General features: G+C 61.7%; 1 protein-coding gene across 1 annotated transcript; it reads left to right on the top strand.

Moving 5' to 3' along the window:
* Positions 1-211: 211 nt before the first annotated feature.
* On the top strand, positions 212-4,512 carry EN1 (engrailed homeobox 1). Its single transcript, XM_075092925.1, is given in 3 exon segments — positions 212-1,014; positions 3,662-3,777; positions 3,779-4,512. Coding segments are annotated over 3 exon segments (996 nt in total). The 5' UTR covers positions 212-335; the 3' UTR covers positions 3,980-4,512.
* The last annotated feature ends 7,887 nt before the right edge of the window (positions 4,513-12,399 follow it).

Raw genomic sequence — 12,399 nt, 5'->3', positions numbered from 1 at the left:
CACCTTTTTGGGTTTGGTTTTTTTTTCTTCTTTTTTTTTTTTTTTTTGGTGGTGGAAATATAAGCTGATCGGGAGAAGGGGGAAAGAAGCCCTCGAGTGTCTTCCCGGTTTTGGATCCATCCGTGCGAGGGGGAGGAAAAAAAAAAATCTCAGCTCCAGCCCAACAAGTGGATTTTATTCTTTTTTTTCTTTTTTTCTTCTTTTTTTTTCCCCCATTTCTTTTTTAAATTTTCCTCCCCCTTTTCCACCCCGCCACCCACCGGCAAAGTGGGGTGGGCGTAAAGCGGGTGGGTGGGGGGGAAAAAAGGCAGCGATCTCCGTGGCGGGGACTGAGCATGGAAGAGCCGCCGGAGGGGCACGGCCACCGAGACGCGGCGCCCGGCCCGGCGAGCAGCGGCAGCGGCAGCGATGGCGAGAGCGTCCCCGTGTCCCCCAGCCCCGCGCCCGCCTCCCCCGCCGCGCCCTGCCCCCTGCCCCTGCCCCGCCGCCGCCACCCGCCGCCCCCGCCGCCCCCGCCGCCCCACCGCACCACCAACTTTTTCATCGACAACATCCTGAGGCCGGACTTCGGCTGCAAGAAGGAGCCGCCCGCGCCGGCCGGCGGCGGAGGAGGAGGAGGAGGAGGCGGCAGCCGGGAGCGGGACGGAGACCGGGGGCAGAGCTCAGGTAGAGAAAACGTCAACCCGCTGCTGGCCCGGCCGCCCAACCCGCCCTCCCTCCTCTGCCCGGACTCGAACTGCCGTCCCGACGGCTCCGCGCCGCCGCCGCCGCCCGCCGCCGCCGCCGCCAAAGCCAGCCCCGCCGCGGCGGTGGCGGCGGCGGCGTCGGGGGCGGCCAAACCCCCCGCCGACGGGGGCGAGACTCACCCGGCGAAGTACGGGGAGCACGGCAGCCCCGCCATCCTCCTCATGGGCTCTAATAATGGAGGACCTGTTATAAAGCCCGACTCGCAACAGCCGCTGGTGTGGCCTGCCTGGGTCTACTGCACTAGGTATTCAGACAGACCGTCCTCGGGTAAGGAACCGCGGCGCATCTGGGAGCTGTTAAAATCGTGACAAGGTCGCACCCCCCCTCCCCTTCCCCTCTTGCCCCCTCTGCTTTGGCTCCCGGCCTGCTGAGGACCTCGCGTGGGGAGGCGCGCGCGGGGAGGGGGGGGTTCTGGGTCACCCGGGGCGAGAGGAAACGCGTCCCCGTTCCCCCCCTCACCCCTCCTCCCTTCCTCCTCCGAATCTCCCAAATTTGAATGTGATGCCGGGACCCGATTCGGCCGCGTTTCGAAGGGAAGACCCGAAGGGGTTCGACCCCTTCCTGTGCCCCGCGCCTGCCCCACCGTGCCGCAGCCCGGGGTGTTCCGCAGCGCGGCGGCGTGGCGTGGGAGCGCCGCGAAAAAAGGCAGCGGACTCGGTTGCTCCCTTGTTTGGGGCTTTTTTTCTCCCCTGCCCTTTATTTTATATTTTGCTGGTGGCGTTTCGAGGGTGGCGGGGGGGAAGGCCCCAGTCACATGTTGGGCGGCTGCTGGTGGTGCGTGGGGGTGTGTGGGTGTTTTCTCGGAAGGCGAAGGAAAAGGGGTTTTTTTTTGAGAAGGTGGCGGAGGGGCTCTTTACAGGGGCCTCTGCAGCCAGGCAGGGCCAGCAGGCCCTTAGGCCGCGCGTTGCCGCGGGAGCCGGTGCTCCTGCCGGGATTTGGGGCCCGGCTCGCGGGGGGAACGTGCCTCTGCCCGGGGCCACCCCGGTGGGAGCCGCCCGCTCGGCCCTCCCGGCCCCCGGCCCCCTTCTGCCGCCCCCTTTCACGCTGTTTACTCTCCTCGAGCTGCCCCCGGCAGACCCCTGACTTTATCACCGTTAGTTACTAATTTTATTTGTAAAATTTTTGTTGAAAGAAGCGGAGGGCGAGGAGAGAGGGTTCCCCCTCCGTGACACCCAAGGCCAGCAGCCAGGGATCCGCCAGCGCGGGCCGGGGTGGGCTCCCCTGTGCCGGCCCGGGGGTGGCGGGCACGGCCGCCCGGGTCCACTCGGGCCGGGGGAAGGCCCCGGCCCCGCTCCGCGATGCCGGGCCTGGCTGCTCCCCGGCGGGGGTCGGTGCAGCGCTATCGGCCGAACCATTTCCATCCCCCGTTATTGACACGTCCAGCGACTCAGAAAAGCCACTTTGATTGACTCGGGTGATTGATGTAGTGATAGAGCTGTCAGACGGCGCGGCCCTCGCTCCCGGCCGGGCCGGCCACGGGTGTTTCGCTACCGATTCCCAGGGCCGCCGTGCGCCAGGCGTTTTGCACTTGCGCCTCTATTTCCTTTCCTCCCCTTTCTTCTGCAGAGAATTATTTCTGCACGTCCTCCCCGAGGCTCCCCTGCTCACCCGGCCCGGAGGGGAGAATGGCGAGGGGAGGCTGGCTCGGCTCGGCCGCCCTCTTTGTTGTGCTTGGAGCTGCCCGCCGGCCCCGGCCGCTTCTCCTGGCTCCGGCGACGAGCGGGCTGCGGCGGTCGGAGGCGCCGGCGCCCCCACTGCAAGGTGCCGGGGGCTAAAAGCGATTCGCTGCCCGCGGCCCTCCCGCCCCTCCGCCGGCGGAGCCCGGGGAGCATCCCGCCGGGCCCGCTCCTCCTCCCCCGCCGGCAGCCGCCGCCGAGCCGCGGGGAATCCCCCCCGCTCTGGGGAAGGGCTGCGCCGGGAGAGGAGCTTTCGGCCTACTCGGCGGCCGGGAGGCCTCGCCGGCTGCGGCGGCTGCTGGCGGGGGGCTGCGGGCCCGGGGCCGCCCGTCGGTCCCGGCAGCTGTCGGGGGATTTTCGCAGATCCCTTTCTGCAGGACTCCCCTCCTCTCCCTCGGTCCCACCGGGCCGGGGCCGGAGTGCGGAGGACGGAGGGAGGACGCCCCGACCTGGCGCTGTCCCCGGGATGCGCCCCTGGAGCGGGCTGCTTCCCCCGGCGAGCCCTGCGGTACCTCGACCTGGCCCCATCCAAGCCTGGGGATGGGGCGGCGCGGACGGGGGGGGGGGGGCATCGCTTTCGGTGGGGGGTTGGGGATGGAGCGGCAGGCGGGGACGGCGTCCCCGTCGAGTTTCGGCCGCCGGAGAGCGAGGACGACCCGGGCGGCGGGCGGGCTCCGGGGTGGCGGCGGGGAAGAGGACCCCCTCCCGGTGCTGGGCCGGCCTTGCGGAGGGGCTGCTGTCCCCCAAACGGAGCGGGGCAGCCCCCCGGCCAGGCTGCTGCCGCCCGGCGGCCGCCCCGGTACCGAGCCGCGGGGACCCTCGGCCCCCGCGCTGCCTGGCGGAGCCGCTGCCCCGGCCGGCGGGCCCCGGGCCTGGGCCGTGCCGGGGGAGCGCGGCTGGGTCCCGGCGGGGCGGGCCGGAGCGGCGCGCCCCGACGTGTGGCGGGGCGGGGGGGCGAGCAGGGCGCCGCTCCCCTCGGAGCGGGGCCGGGGCGGCGGGGGGGTGCGCGGAGGGCTCGGCCCCGGCCTCCCCCTCTCCTTCCCCCTCCTTCCCTCCGTCGTGCCGGGGGTTGGGGGGTGTGGGTGCGTGTGTGTGTGTGGGACACACACACGGGACCGGCAGAAAATTCACCCGTCAGCCATTTTTCCGGCGGCCGGCGGGGGCGGGGGCGGCGGTCGGTCGGTCGGTCGGTCGGCGGCGCGGCCCTGCCCAGCGGCGTGTGTGTGCCCTGCCCGCAGGCCCCCGCACCAGGAAGCTGAAGAAGAAGAAGACGGAGAAGGAGGACAAGCGGCCGCGGACGGCGTTCACGGCCGAGCAGCTGCAGCGGCTGAAGGCGGAGTTCCAGGCGAACCGGTAACATCACGGAGCAGCGGCGGCAGAGCCTGGCCCAGGAGCTCAGCCTCAACGAGTCCCAGATCAAGATCTGGTTCCAGAACAAACGAGCCAAGATCAAGAAGGCGACGGGCATCAAGAACGGGCTGGCGCTGCACCTCATGGCCCAGGGACTCTACAACCACTCCACCACCACCGTGCAGGACAAAGAGGAGAGCGAGTGAGGCGGCGCGGCCCCCCCAGCCCTGCGCCGCGGCGCCGGCCCGCCGGCCGGGAGGCAGACAGGTGCTATTTAAAAGCAGATCTATTGTCTATCCATAGTATAAGGACTCCGATTAAGAAAAAAAAATATGAACACTTACAAAAAAAATTATCTCTATATAGCCAAACAGCATATGACCTTGTATATATTTAATTTCAGGTAAGAAATATGTGTAGCGATCTCTATTTGCTGGACAGTTTCTCTCTCCCCTCTTCTCTTTCTCTTTCCCTTTCTTTTGTTCGTTTGTTCGTTTTGTTTGCTTTACTTTTTCCCCCCCTCTCCTCTTGATGTCCGTCGCTCTTGTTTTACGGTAAATGTCTGACTTTCCTGATCTTTCGTTTGATTTTTTTTTGTCTGTGAATTTCTGTCTCTTTTTATTTTTTCTCGGAGGAAAAAAAAAAATTCTGATCCACAGACTGCGAGACTGAACCCGCCGCTACAAGCCAAAGATTTTATTATGTTCAGAAATCTGTAGTCTGAAATAAAGTGTAGACTGTGTTCAGGATCCAGACTGGCTGTAATTCTTTATTTTAGTGTATGGGTGTTTGTGTGTGTGTATATATATACGCACAGACAGAAATATAAAAAATAAATATATATATACACACACACAATACGCTGCGTATATAGTGCCATTTCAGTGGCGTATTTAGGTTTTGTTTTCGATGGGTCAGTGTAGCAATTTTTAAACTGCTTGTCCCCTGTTTAAAACCCTGTCCAAGACCTTCGATTTTTTTTTTTTTTTCTTTTTCTACCCTCTTAAAAAAAATAATTCTCTTTGGCTGTTGCGGTCATGCCTCGCCTCCCGCATCTCCCCTTTTAACAAGAAATAAAAACCACCTCGTAATAATGCTAATAATATATCACCAGCTCCTGCAGGAAAAACGCCTGAAACCGTCTGGACGCTTCGAGCTCCGGGATGTGTTGGAAAGGGGTTTGCCTGACAGCTCCTTGGCTCGCTCCGAGCGGGTCCGCTCCCGTACTGAGGGTCCGGCAAGGAGCTGCCCCCGAGTCGGGCAGAGCCGCGGCGAGGAGAGGACGGGAGCGATCGCTGCTCGGCACCGGGCGCTGTGCCGCTGCTCCCCGGGAGCGCTCCCCCTCGCAGGGCTCGTGCTCGCCTTTCCCCGTGTGCGTGGGGTCGTGGAGGGCCGGCGGCCCAGCGGGGGCTCCCAGCCTGCTGCCCCCGCTCCGCTTTTCCAGCCACCCCGGTGAAATGGTTCTGCGTCCCGGCCCGGGGGTGGCTGTCTTCGTCTCCGGACCGGGGGCACCGACGGGCCGGGGCCGTGCCGTGCCTGTGGCTTTGTCCTCGGGACGTCGAGGGCCGCCGTGCCCGGGCCTGGCGCCCACGCAGGCCTTGCGTGAGGCCCCGAGGAGCCGAGGGCGGGGGCTGGGGGTCTGCCCCCTGCCGCCCCTGCAGAGACCGGGCTCCGAGACGGGTGGAAAGCCGACCCCCAACCCCCCGACGGGGCTGTCTGTCGGCTTTTCCACTCCTTTCTCTCTATTTCTGCTCCACGGGATCCATCTCCAAGGCTGGCAGCCAGCGGGGCGGAGGGGAGAAGCGGGCAGAGCTGGAGCCGGGGTGAGACCCGAGCCATGGGAGCCCCTCTCCCGCATCCCTCCCCGGGGGAGCGGGGCCGGGCGGGCCGGGGCGCGGGGGTGGCCGAGCAGTAGCACGCCCGGCCGGCACAGCCTGCGGCTCCTACCACGCCTGCAGCTTCTCCCCCCCCCCACCCCGCCCCTCCTCGTCCCTTCGGAGGCATTAGGGCGTTTCTATGCGAGGAGAAAAGGAGCAGAGGGGTAGCGGGAGACGGCTTCTGCCATTTTTGTTTGCTTTTTAACTGTTCCTGGCTCAGCGCTGCAGTCATCTGTCACCGAACGGGGATGGAGGCGCAGGCCGGGGCTGCCCGGCCCGGCGAGAGCCCCCTGCCCTCCACAGCCGCTGCCGGCAGGGCAGGACCCCTCCTCCACCCCACCCCAGAGCATCCCAGCGCATCGCACCCCATCCCCGCCCACCCCAGCCCTCCTCTGCCCGGCGAGGGCTCTGCTCCTCTCTGCAGGCCGGGGAGCCGGGAACGCTCGGAGGGCTTCAATAAATGTTGTACAGCGCCATCTAAAGTTCTGCATTTCTTTCTCCCTCTCCTCTTTTCGATGGGATTGAAACATAAATCTTCCACACGGAGAAGAAACCATCCTTCAAATTGCGAGCCGCACCGCTCGGGGGGAAAGCGGCAACCGAGAGCCCGGCCCGACGGGGGCAGCTGCAGGACTCGAGGGGCGCGTTCAGAACACACGCACACCCCCCCAGGTCCACCCTTCACTTGCTGCTGTCGGGGGGACGCGGGGAGACTGTGCCTCCCCCCTCCGCTCCCAGCTCCAATCTCAGTTCAATTCTCTGCCTTTCTCACGTACCCGCCGCCTCGCGCTCCCCCCACCCCGAGCTGCACAGGCGAAAAATGTCATTTCTGCTTAAAAATCGGGTAATGACACTCCCAGAGAGCCGGGCCGGCCCTGCCCTGCCAAGGGAACAGGGCACCGACCCACTGAGTCCCCCGCCCGCGGGACACGGGGGATGCTAAGGCCTCCCGCCGCCCCCCTCCCCACCGACAGACCCCTGGGCCCGCTGCCTACCTGCGGCCGGGGACGGGCTCCCGGGCGCGGGGTTCGCCCGCAGGGTGGGGGGCTCCGGAGGAGGAGGAAGATGAGGAGGGGATTCCTCAGCCGTGGGGTGTCCGGCCAAGCTCAGCTGAGCTGGACAAGTCGGGAGTAAAGAGGATGGGGGAAATATAGGGCAGATTAAGGGGAGCCTAAAGAGGATTATTTAAACAAATCAGGCTTTTAAATGTAATTATGCTTTTAGGATTTCTCGGAGAGAGTAGCTGAGTGGGGCACATGAGGGGACGGGCGCAGGTCAGCCCACGCTGGCTCCGTCGGTGATCCCTGTCCTCCGTGGGTGCCCGGGGCAGACAGCCCCGCGGGGGATGCTCTGCGGCCGGCAGGTGTGGGGTCCCGGGCGTGCCCCCTGCCCCCGCTCCCCCGGGGCTCAGCACCACCCCCGCGGTGAGCTGCGGGAGCCGAGAGGCGAGAGCAGGAGCCTCATCGTCCTCCCCGTCGGAGAGGGACCAGGTGTGCGCGGGGAGGCGATGGACACTCACCGGGGCCCCCGGGCAAAGGCGAGCTGGGGGGCGGACGGTGCAAGTGGGACCGGGGAGCCCAAGCCCCGGGAGGGGCCACCCAAAAGCCCAGGGGGAAAAGCCCTGGAGGAAAAGCGGTACCTCCCCCTCCCTCCCTGCCATCGAAAACTGAGGTCGGCTCCCCCACACCCCGACTCTCGGGGGGCAGCAGCGCCTTTGAGGGGTGCGAATCTCAGCCAACACCCAACAGACGTCCGCCCCGTCCCCCCTTCCCTCCTTCCTCCGCTGGTGGAAGGACGCACCAAAGGTCATTTGCCCCTCCAAAGCACCCCGCGAGCCGGCCACAACCACTTCCAGGACCCCGGCCCCGGCCCGACGACCACCCCCCGCCCCGGGCGGGGGCGGCCCGGCAGCCTGCTGCTTTGCATATGCAAATGAAGCGTGGGGGAGGAAGGGAAGGCCACGCGTGGTTCCCCCCCCCGCGTCTGTCCCCTCGGGCCGGGGCGCAGATCCCGCTGCCTCCTGTCACGGAGCTTGTTCCTTTGTGCCGCCTTTCGAGGAATCAAAGCAGACACGGTTGTGACACGTAGCCCGGCGGGTCAGAGGTCAGATTTCACAATCCCAATTACAATGATTTCTAATGATGTTTATCTTGCGGGCTCCGACGGCCGGGAGCTTTACAAGAGGGCTCGGCTCCCCTCCCCTCCGCTCGGAGTGCCGTGGGTGAGGGGGGCCCTCGCCTCGGCTCCGGCCGGGGGGAGACGCGCTACCCCCGGGCACCCATGGCGGCGTCCGCCCCGCCGACGGGCGCTGGGAGCCGGGCCTCAGCGCCGGGTGGGGGTGTTGGGGGTCCGGCCCCGGGCTCCCTCTGCGCTCCCCCTGAGGTGCTGGAGGGCACGCCAGAATTAAGGGAGTGAATATCCCAGTAGTTTACAGTGAATATTATTACCAAGCACTGCACCCCTCCCTCCCCGTCGGGTGAGGTCCGAGGCAGCGCTAACAAGTGACTAAGCAGAGGTAGGAGCTCTGCTCGCCGAACAGGCGCTGCTGTTTGTCCGGAGCCGATCGCGGCTCGGGGGGAGGGGGGGGCTGTAGGGACCGGCCTTGCCCCGGCCGCTCCCCACCCCCAGGCCGCCCCCCCTCCCCCGAAGCCGCCCGCGGGGTCCCGGGGAGGAGCGGGGGGGCGGGGAGCGGCGGGCGGTACCGGCGGGGAGCTGCGGTTCCCGGCAACGGGGGCACGGCCGGGAGCACCCCCCAGCCCCGGGCTCCGGCTTCTTGTCGGTGAAACCAGTTCGATTTAACTTTTTTGTCTTATGACAAATAAACGCAGAGCGGCGGTCGGATCAAAACACAACTCAAAAGGTTTCCGATTAAATCTAAAAGCGTTTGGAAAAAGCTTTGCCGAATAGCGAAGGGCTGAAATTTGGAGGAAAAAAGGTTGTAAACTTTGAGTTAAAAAGAAATAAATCTGTAACTTTCCCTCTGTTGGGGAGTTGGACACGTAGCGCCCAAGCCCCAGCCTCAGGCTGGCTGTTGACAGCAGCGCGCAAGGTGCATCTTTATGCTCTACATCAAATGCCTTTGAAACAGATTTAAAAGAGTGTAAGTAAAGTCGCTAATGGAGCCCTTTCTTCCGGTTGAGTAAGTCGGGGAACCAGACTTTGCTGGAAGTAGAAGTCCTTTGCTCTGAGATCTGATCTTTTCTGCACCAGGTGAGCAACAATTACATTAAAAAGAGTTTGTTTGTTTGATCACGTTGTCAGTTTGGAGATAAGGAGGATGCGAATAAAAAACTATGTTAGCCGCGGCAGCAGCAGAGCCCTCGGGAGGAGACGGTTCAGGGGACAGGACGGGGCTGCCGAGCCGAGCCCAGCCCGGTGCGGCCCGCGGCCGTGCGGATGCCGGTGCCGGCGGGGAGGACGGGGGGCGCAGGCGGGCCGGGGCACGTTTCGGGTCGGTTTCTTTCTTCCTTCTCCCTTCCCATCATCGGCGGGGGCCGCTTGGAGCCGCCGGGCCCGGAGAACAGCGGGGTCCCGCCAGAAGTCAAGGCAGCGCCGGGGCCGGGGCGCGGGTTCCGCTCGGTGGCCGCACAGGGGTACCCCCGGTAGGCGGGGGGCGCCCTTCCCGGTCCCCAGCAAAGCCCCAGAGCTTCCCGGGGCCAGGCAGAGCCGCCTGGCAGCGGTCACTCGGCCGTCGCTGCGACCTGGGCGGCGGGGAGGGACGGGGATGGACGAAATGGGGGGCAGGCAGCACCTCGGGGGGCCGGGCTCTGGGCGCCCCGTGGCACGGCTGGGCCCCGGCTGCCTCCCACCCGTCTCAGCCGGCGCCCGTGGGGCAGCGGCTGCCCAGCCCGGGATCTGTTAGCGCGGGTGGGTGTGGGAAAGGCTGCGCTCGCGTTGGGGCCGGGCCGCGCCTCCCGCCGCCCCCGGTGCCGGCGGAGGTGCTCCCTGCCTGCTCCCCGGCGTCCCCATTTTCTCCCCGAGAAAGCACCGCAGGGGCCCGTGAACGGTGGCAGTAGCGGGGCACTTAGCTTTCCTCTTTCCCTCTTCCTTTTATTGATTGTCAGATAAAAAAGACAAACCCCCTACCCCCACCTTCTTCCCCCCACCGCCCGGACCCGGGCGGCCTCAGGATCCACCCCCGGCGGGGAGCGAGGCTCGGGGACCCTGCGGGGGGCTCCGGGGCTCTCAGGTGTCCCCTTATGACAAGACACCTTTTAAGAAATAGGTGGAGGAGGAGACGCACCTGCACGGCCTCGCCGGGCCCGGGAGCCTGGCTGGGGAGAGGTTAAGCTTAAAGCCAAATACTTGGAGTGAGGGGAGCCAATGAGGATTGTGCTTTGGTGGGTCCCCTCAGCTATAAAAAGATTGAAGAAGGCATGGGAAATAATATTAACTTTAAGATTGGTCCCGTGTTTTGGTTTTTTTTTTTTCCTTCCAGGGAACAATGCGTGCCTTATCTCCCTCGGAATAAATAAATCATAATTGCCCGACAGTTACCCGTTACAATAAACTTGACCAGATCTTCCAACAATTAGTTACGCGTTCTCTCTGCTCTGGTAAAAGTCTTGTTAAACGTGATGAATGTTAAAATAAGCTACCCTTGAACGTACTTTGCAAGATCTTTATTGAAAAAGTACAAATACCGAATCCTCTTAAGGAGCTGAATCCGTAATGAAAGAGGACGGCTGGTAAAAGATCAGACTAGAGATAGCACTAGATTTTCAGATATCAAATGAAATACCAATTGGATCGTGCCTCTTTAATGGGGCTTGGTGTTTTTCAGATGCCTTCTTGCAGCTTTTTTTAAAAAATTAAATGTATACCCTTTGACTTCAGGAGCTGGGCACTGACTCCAGCAGCAGTTTTGCTGCAGAGGGCTGTCAGCTTGGCCCTTTTCACTGGCAGCTTCAGCTGCCCAAAATGCTCTCTGGGGGTATCACACCTTGGGCACAGCAGTGCTCTCCTCTTAGGGGGCTGCAGCAGCACCTGGACCCCAGCGGAGAAGGTGCTTCCCATTAGGCCAGGCTGGGGGCAAGCACATGCTGCCCGTCAGCCTTTAGGAGACAATAGTCAGTGCTTTGGATGGAAGAGGGAAGCTTGATGTGAGGCTTGCTCCTGCTTCCTTAGTAGAGAGGGGAAAAAGAGCTTTGAAGCCTCCTGACTCCTGCTCCCCATCCATTGGATACTGGTGTTCCCACAAGAGCCCTGGGCCAACTTTGTAGTCTGGGGCATCCATGGAAGCTGCCCCCAAGACATGGAATTGCAAGGCAAGAGCAGAGCAGAAGACTCAAGCATGAGCATGCAAACAGCCTTGAGAGCTGGCCCAAGGAGCCTTCCGGCTAGGAACTGGAGTAGACTTTACCACATCTGAGGACCTCTAATCGGATCAGAAAAATAATCAGTACCATTTTTTTGTTGTTGTTCCCCAGGAAGGGCTGAATTTTTCCTTGGAACCTCCCCATTTGTGTGTTCCTAGGTTATTGACCTGGCTGTACCTGTGTGATGGGACCTGGGCTGGAAGCAATGTCCTTCCTTGGGCAAAACAAGCAGAAGCTGCCCTGAGGCCCTAGCTGCAGGTGCTGTGAATCAGGATCAGGCCCTGGAGTGCACAGAGCAATTTTGTTCATGTTGGTGCAAAGCAGGGCACTGAGAGTTTCGCCTGAGCTGGGTCACCTCCACACCAGGAGAGAGCACAAGGAAATTACTTGCACATTTTCCAGCTACACCCACTGTGCAGCAATAGATGCCTTGGTGCAGCCCAGGTCTGGGCATTTATTGCCCTCTGTCACCTCCTCCAGCCCATGCTGCTGGAGGAGCTGGTGAGGCTCCATGACTGTGGAAAAGCAGGTAGGGAATTTAACAGTGGAGGTTCACAGCTTAGAGCAAGAAGGGAGCTAAATATTACAGCAGCAGCCTGGAGCTTTCACGTGCAGCCTTTAACTTCTATATGCCTTTTTACATGCAGGGTCATATTTTTAAAGTGGATTTCTGGATTAATTTAAGGTTGTTTGGGGCTCTCTCTCTTAAGTAAAAACACACGGGAGTCATGCTTTCTTGTGGAAATGAGCATAAATATGGATCCATTTCTGTAGTGGTTTAACGTGCAGCTGAGTTTACCCCAGAACATGTCTGTTATAGGATGCATCATATAAATATATGTTGAGTCACGTTTTAGATACTGATCATGTCCTCCATAGATAATAATACCAGTTTGGGGTTATTACAGGTTCTGTGATGTAGCTGTTTCATATCTGACTTTTTAAAATATGTTCCACTTACTTGTAGACCACACAAGCTCTATCAAGGACACCTGGTATCTATTAGATTGTTTCAGTCTGTGGAACAAAGCTAATCTGATATGACTAGTGAAGTTGGGAGTTTTGCCATTGATTTCAATGGCAGCGGGATGGGACTCAGAAGGCTGAACTGTAAAAACACAGCTCCATATGATTTTATTCACATCTAGTCTGTCAGGAATAAAACCCCACCAGCCAGAGGTCAGAGGAGCTGCTCTGCGCTAAGGTGCGTGCACACAAGATTGCAAGTAGAGACAAACCGCACGTGCACACGGATTTGCCAACTTTCACCTGAGGTTTAATTTAAAAATGAGCATCAGCTTAGCCTGAGCTACAACAATAGATTAGTGGCCTGAATATTGCTGTAGACAGGATAAATCTTGGCAAAAATAACAGGCACGTAGCAGTGCCAGCCCGGCAGAAAGTGGAGCATTCCTCTGTGCCTTGCATATT

The sequence above is a fragment of the Phalacrocorax aristotelis genome, chromosome 5 (genome assembly GCF_949628215.1).
Source record: "Phalacrocorax aristotelis chromosome 5, bGulAri2.1, whole genome shotgun sequence".
Taxonomy (NCBI): Eukaryota; Metazoa; Chordata; class Aves; order Suliformes; family Phalacrocoracidae; genus Phalacrocorax; species Phalacrocorax aristotelis.
This window is presented reverse-complemented; position numbering and strand designations above follow the sequence as displayed.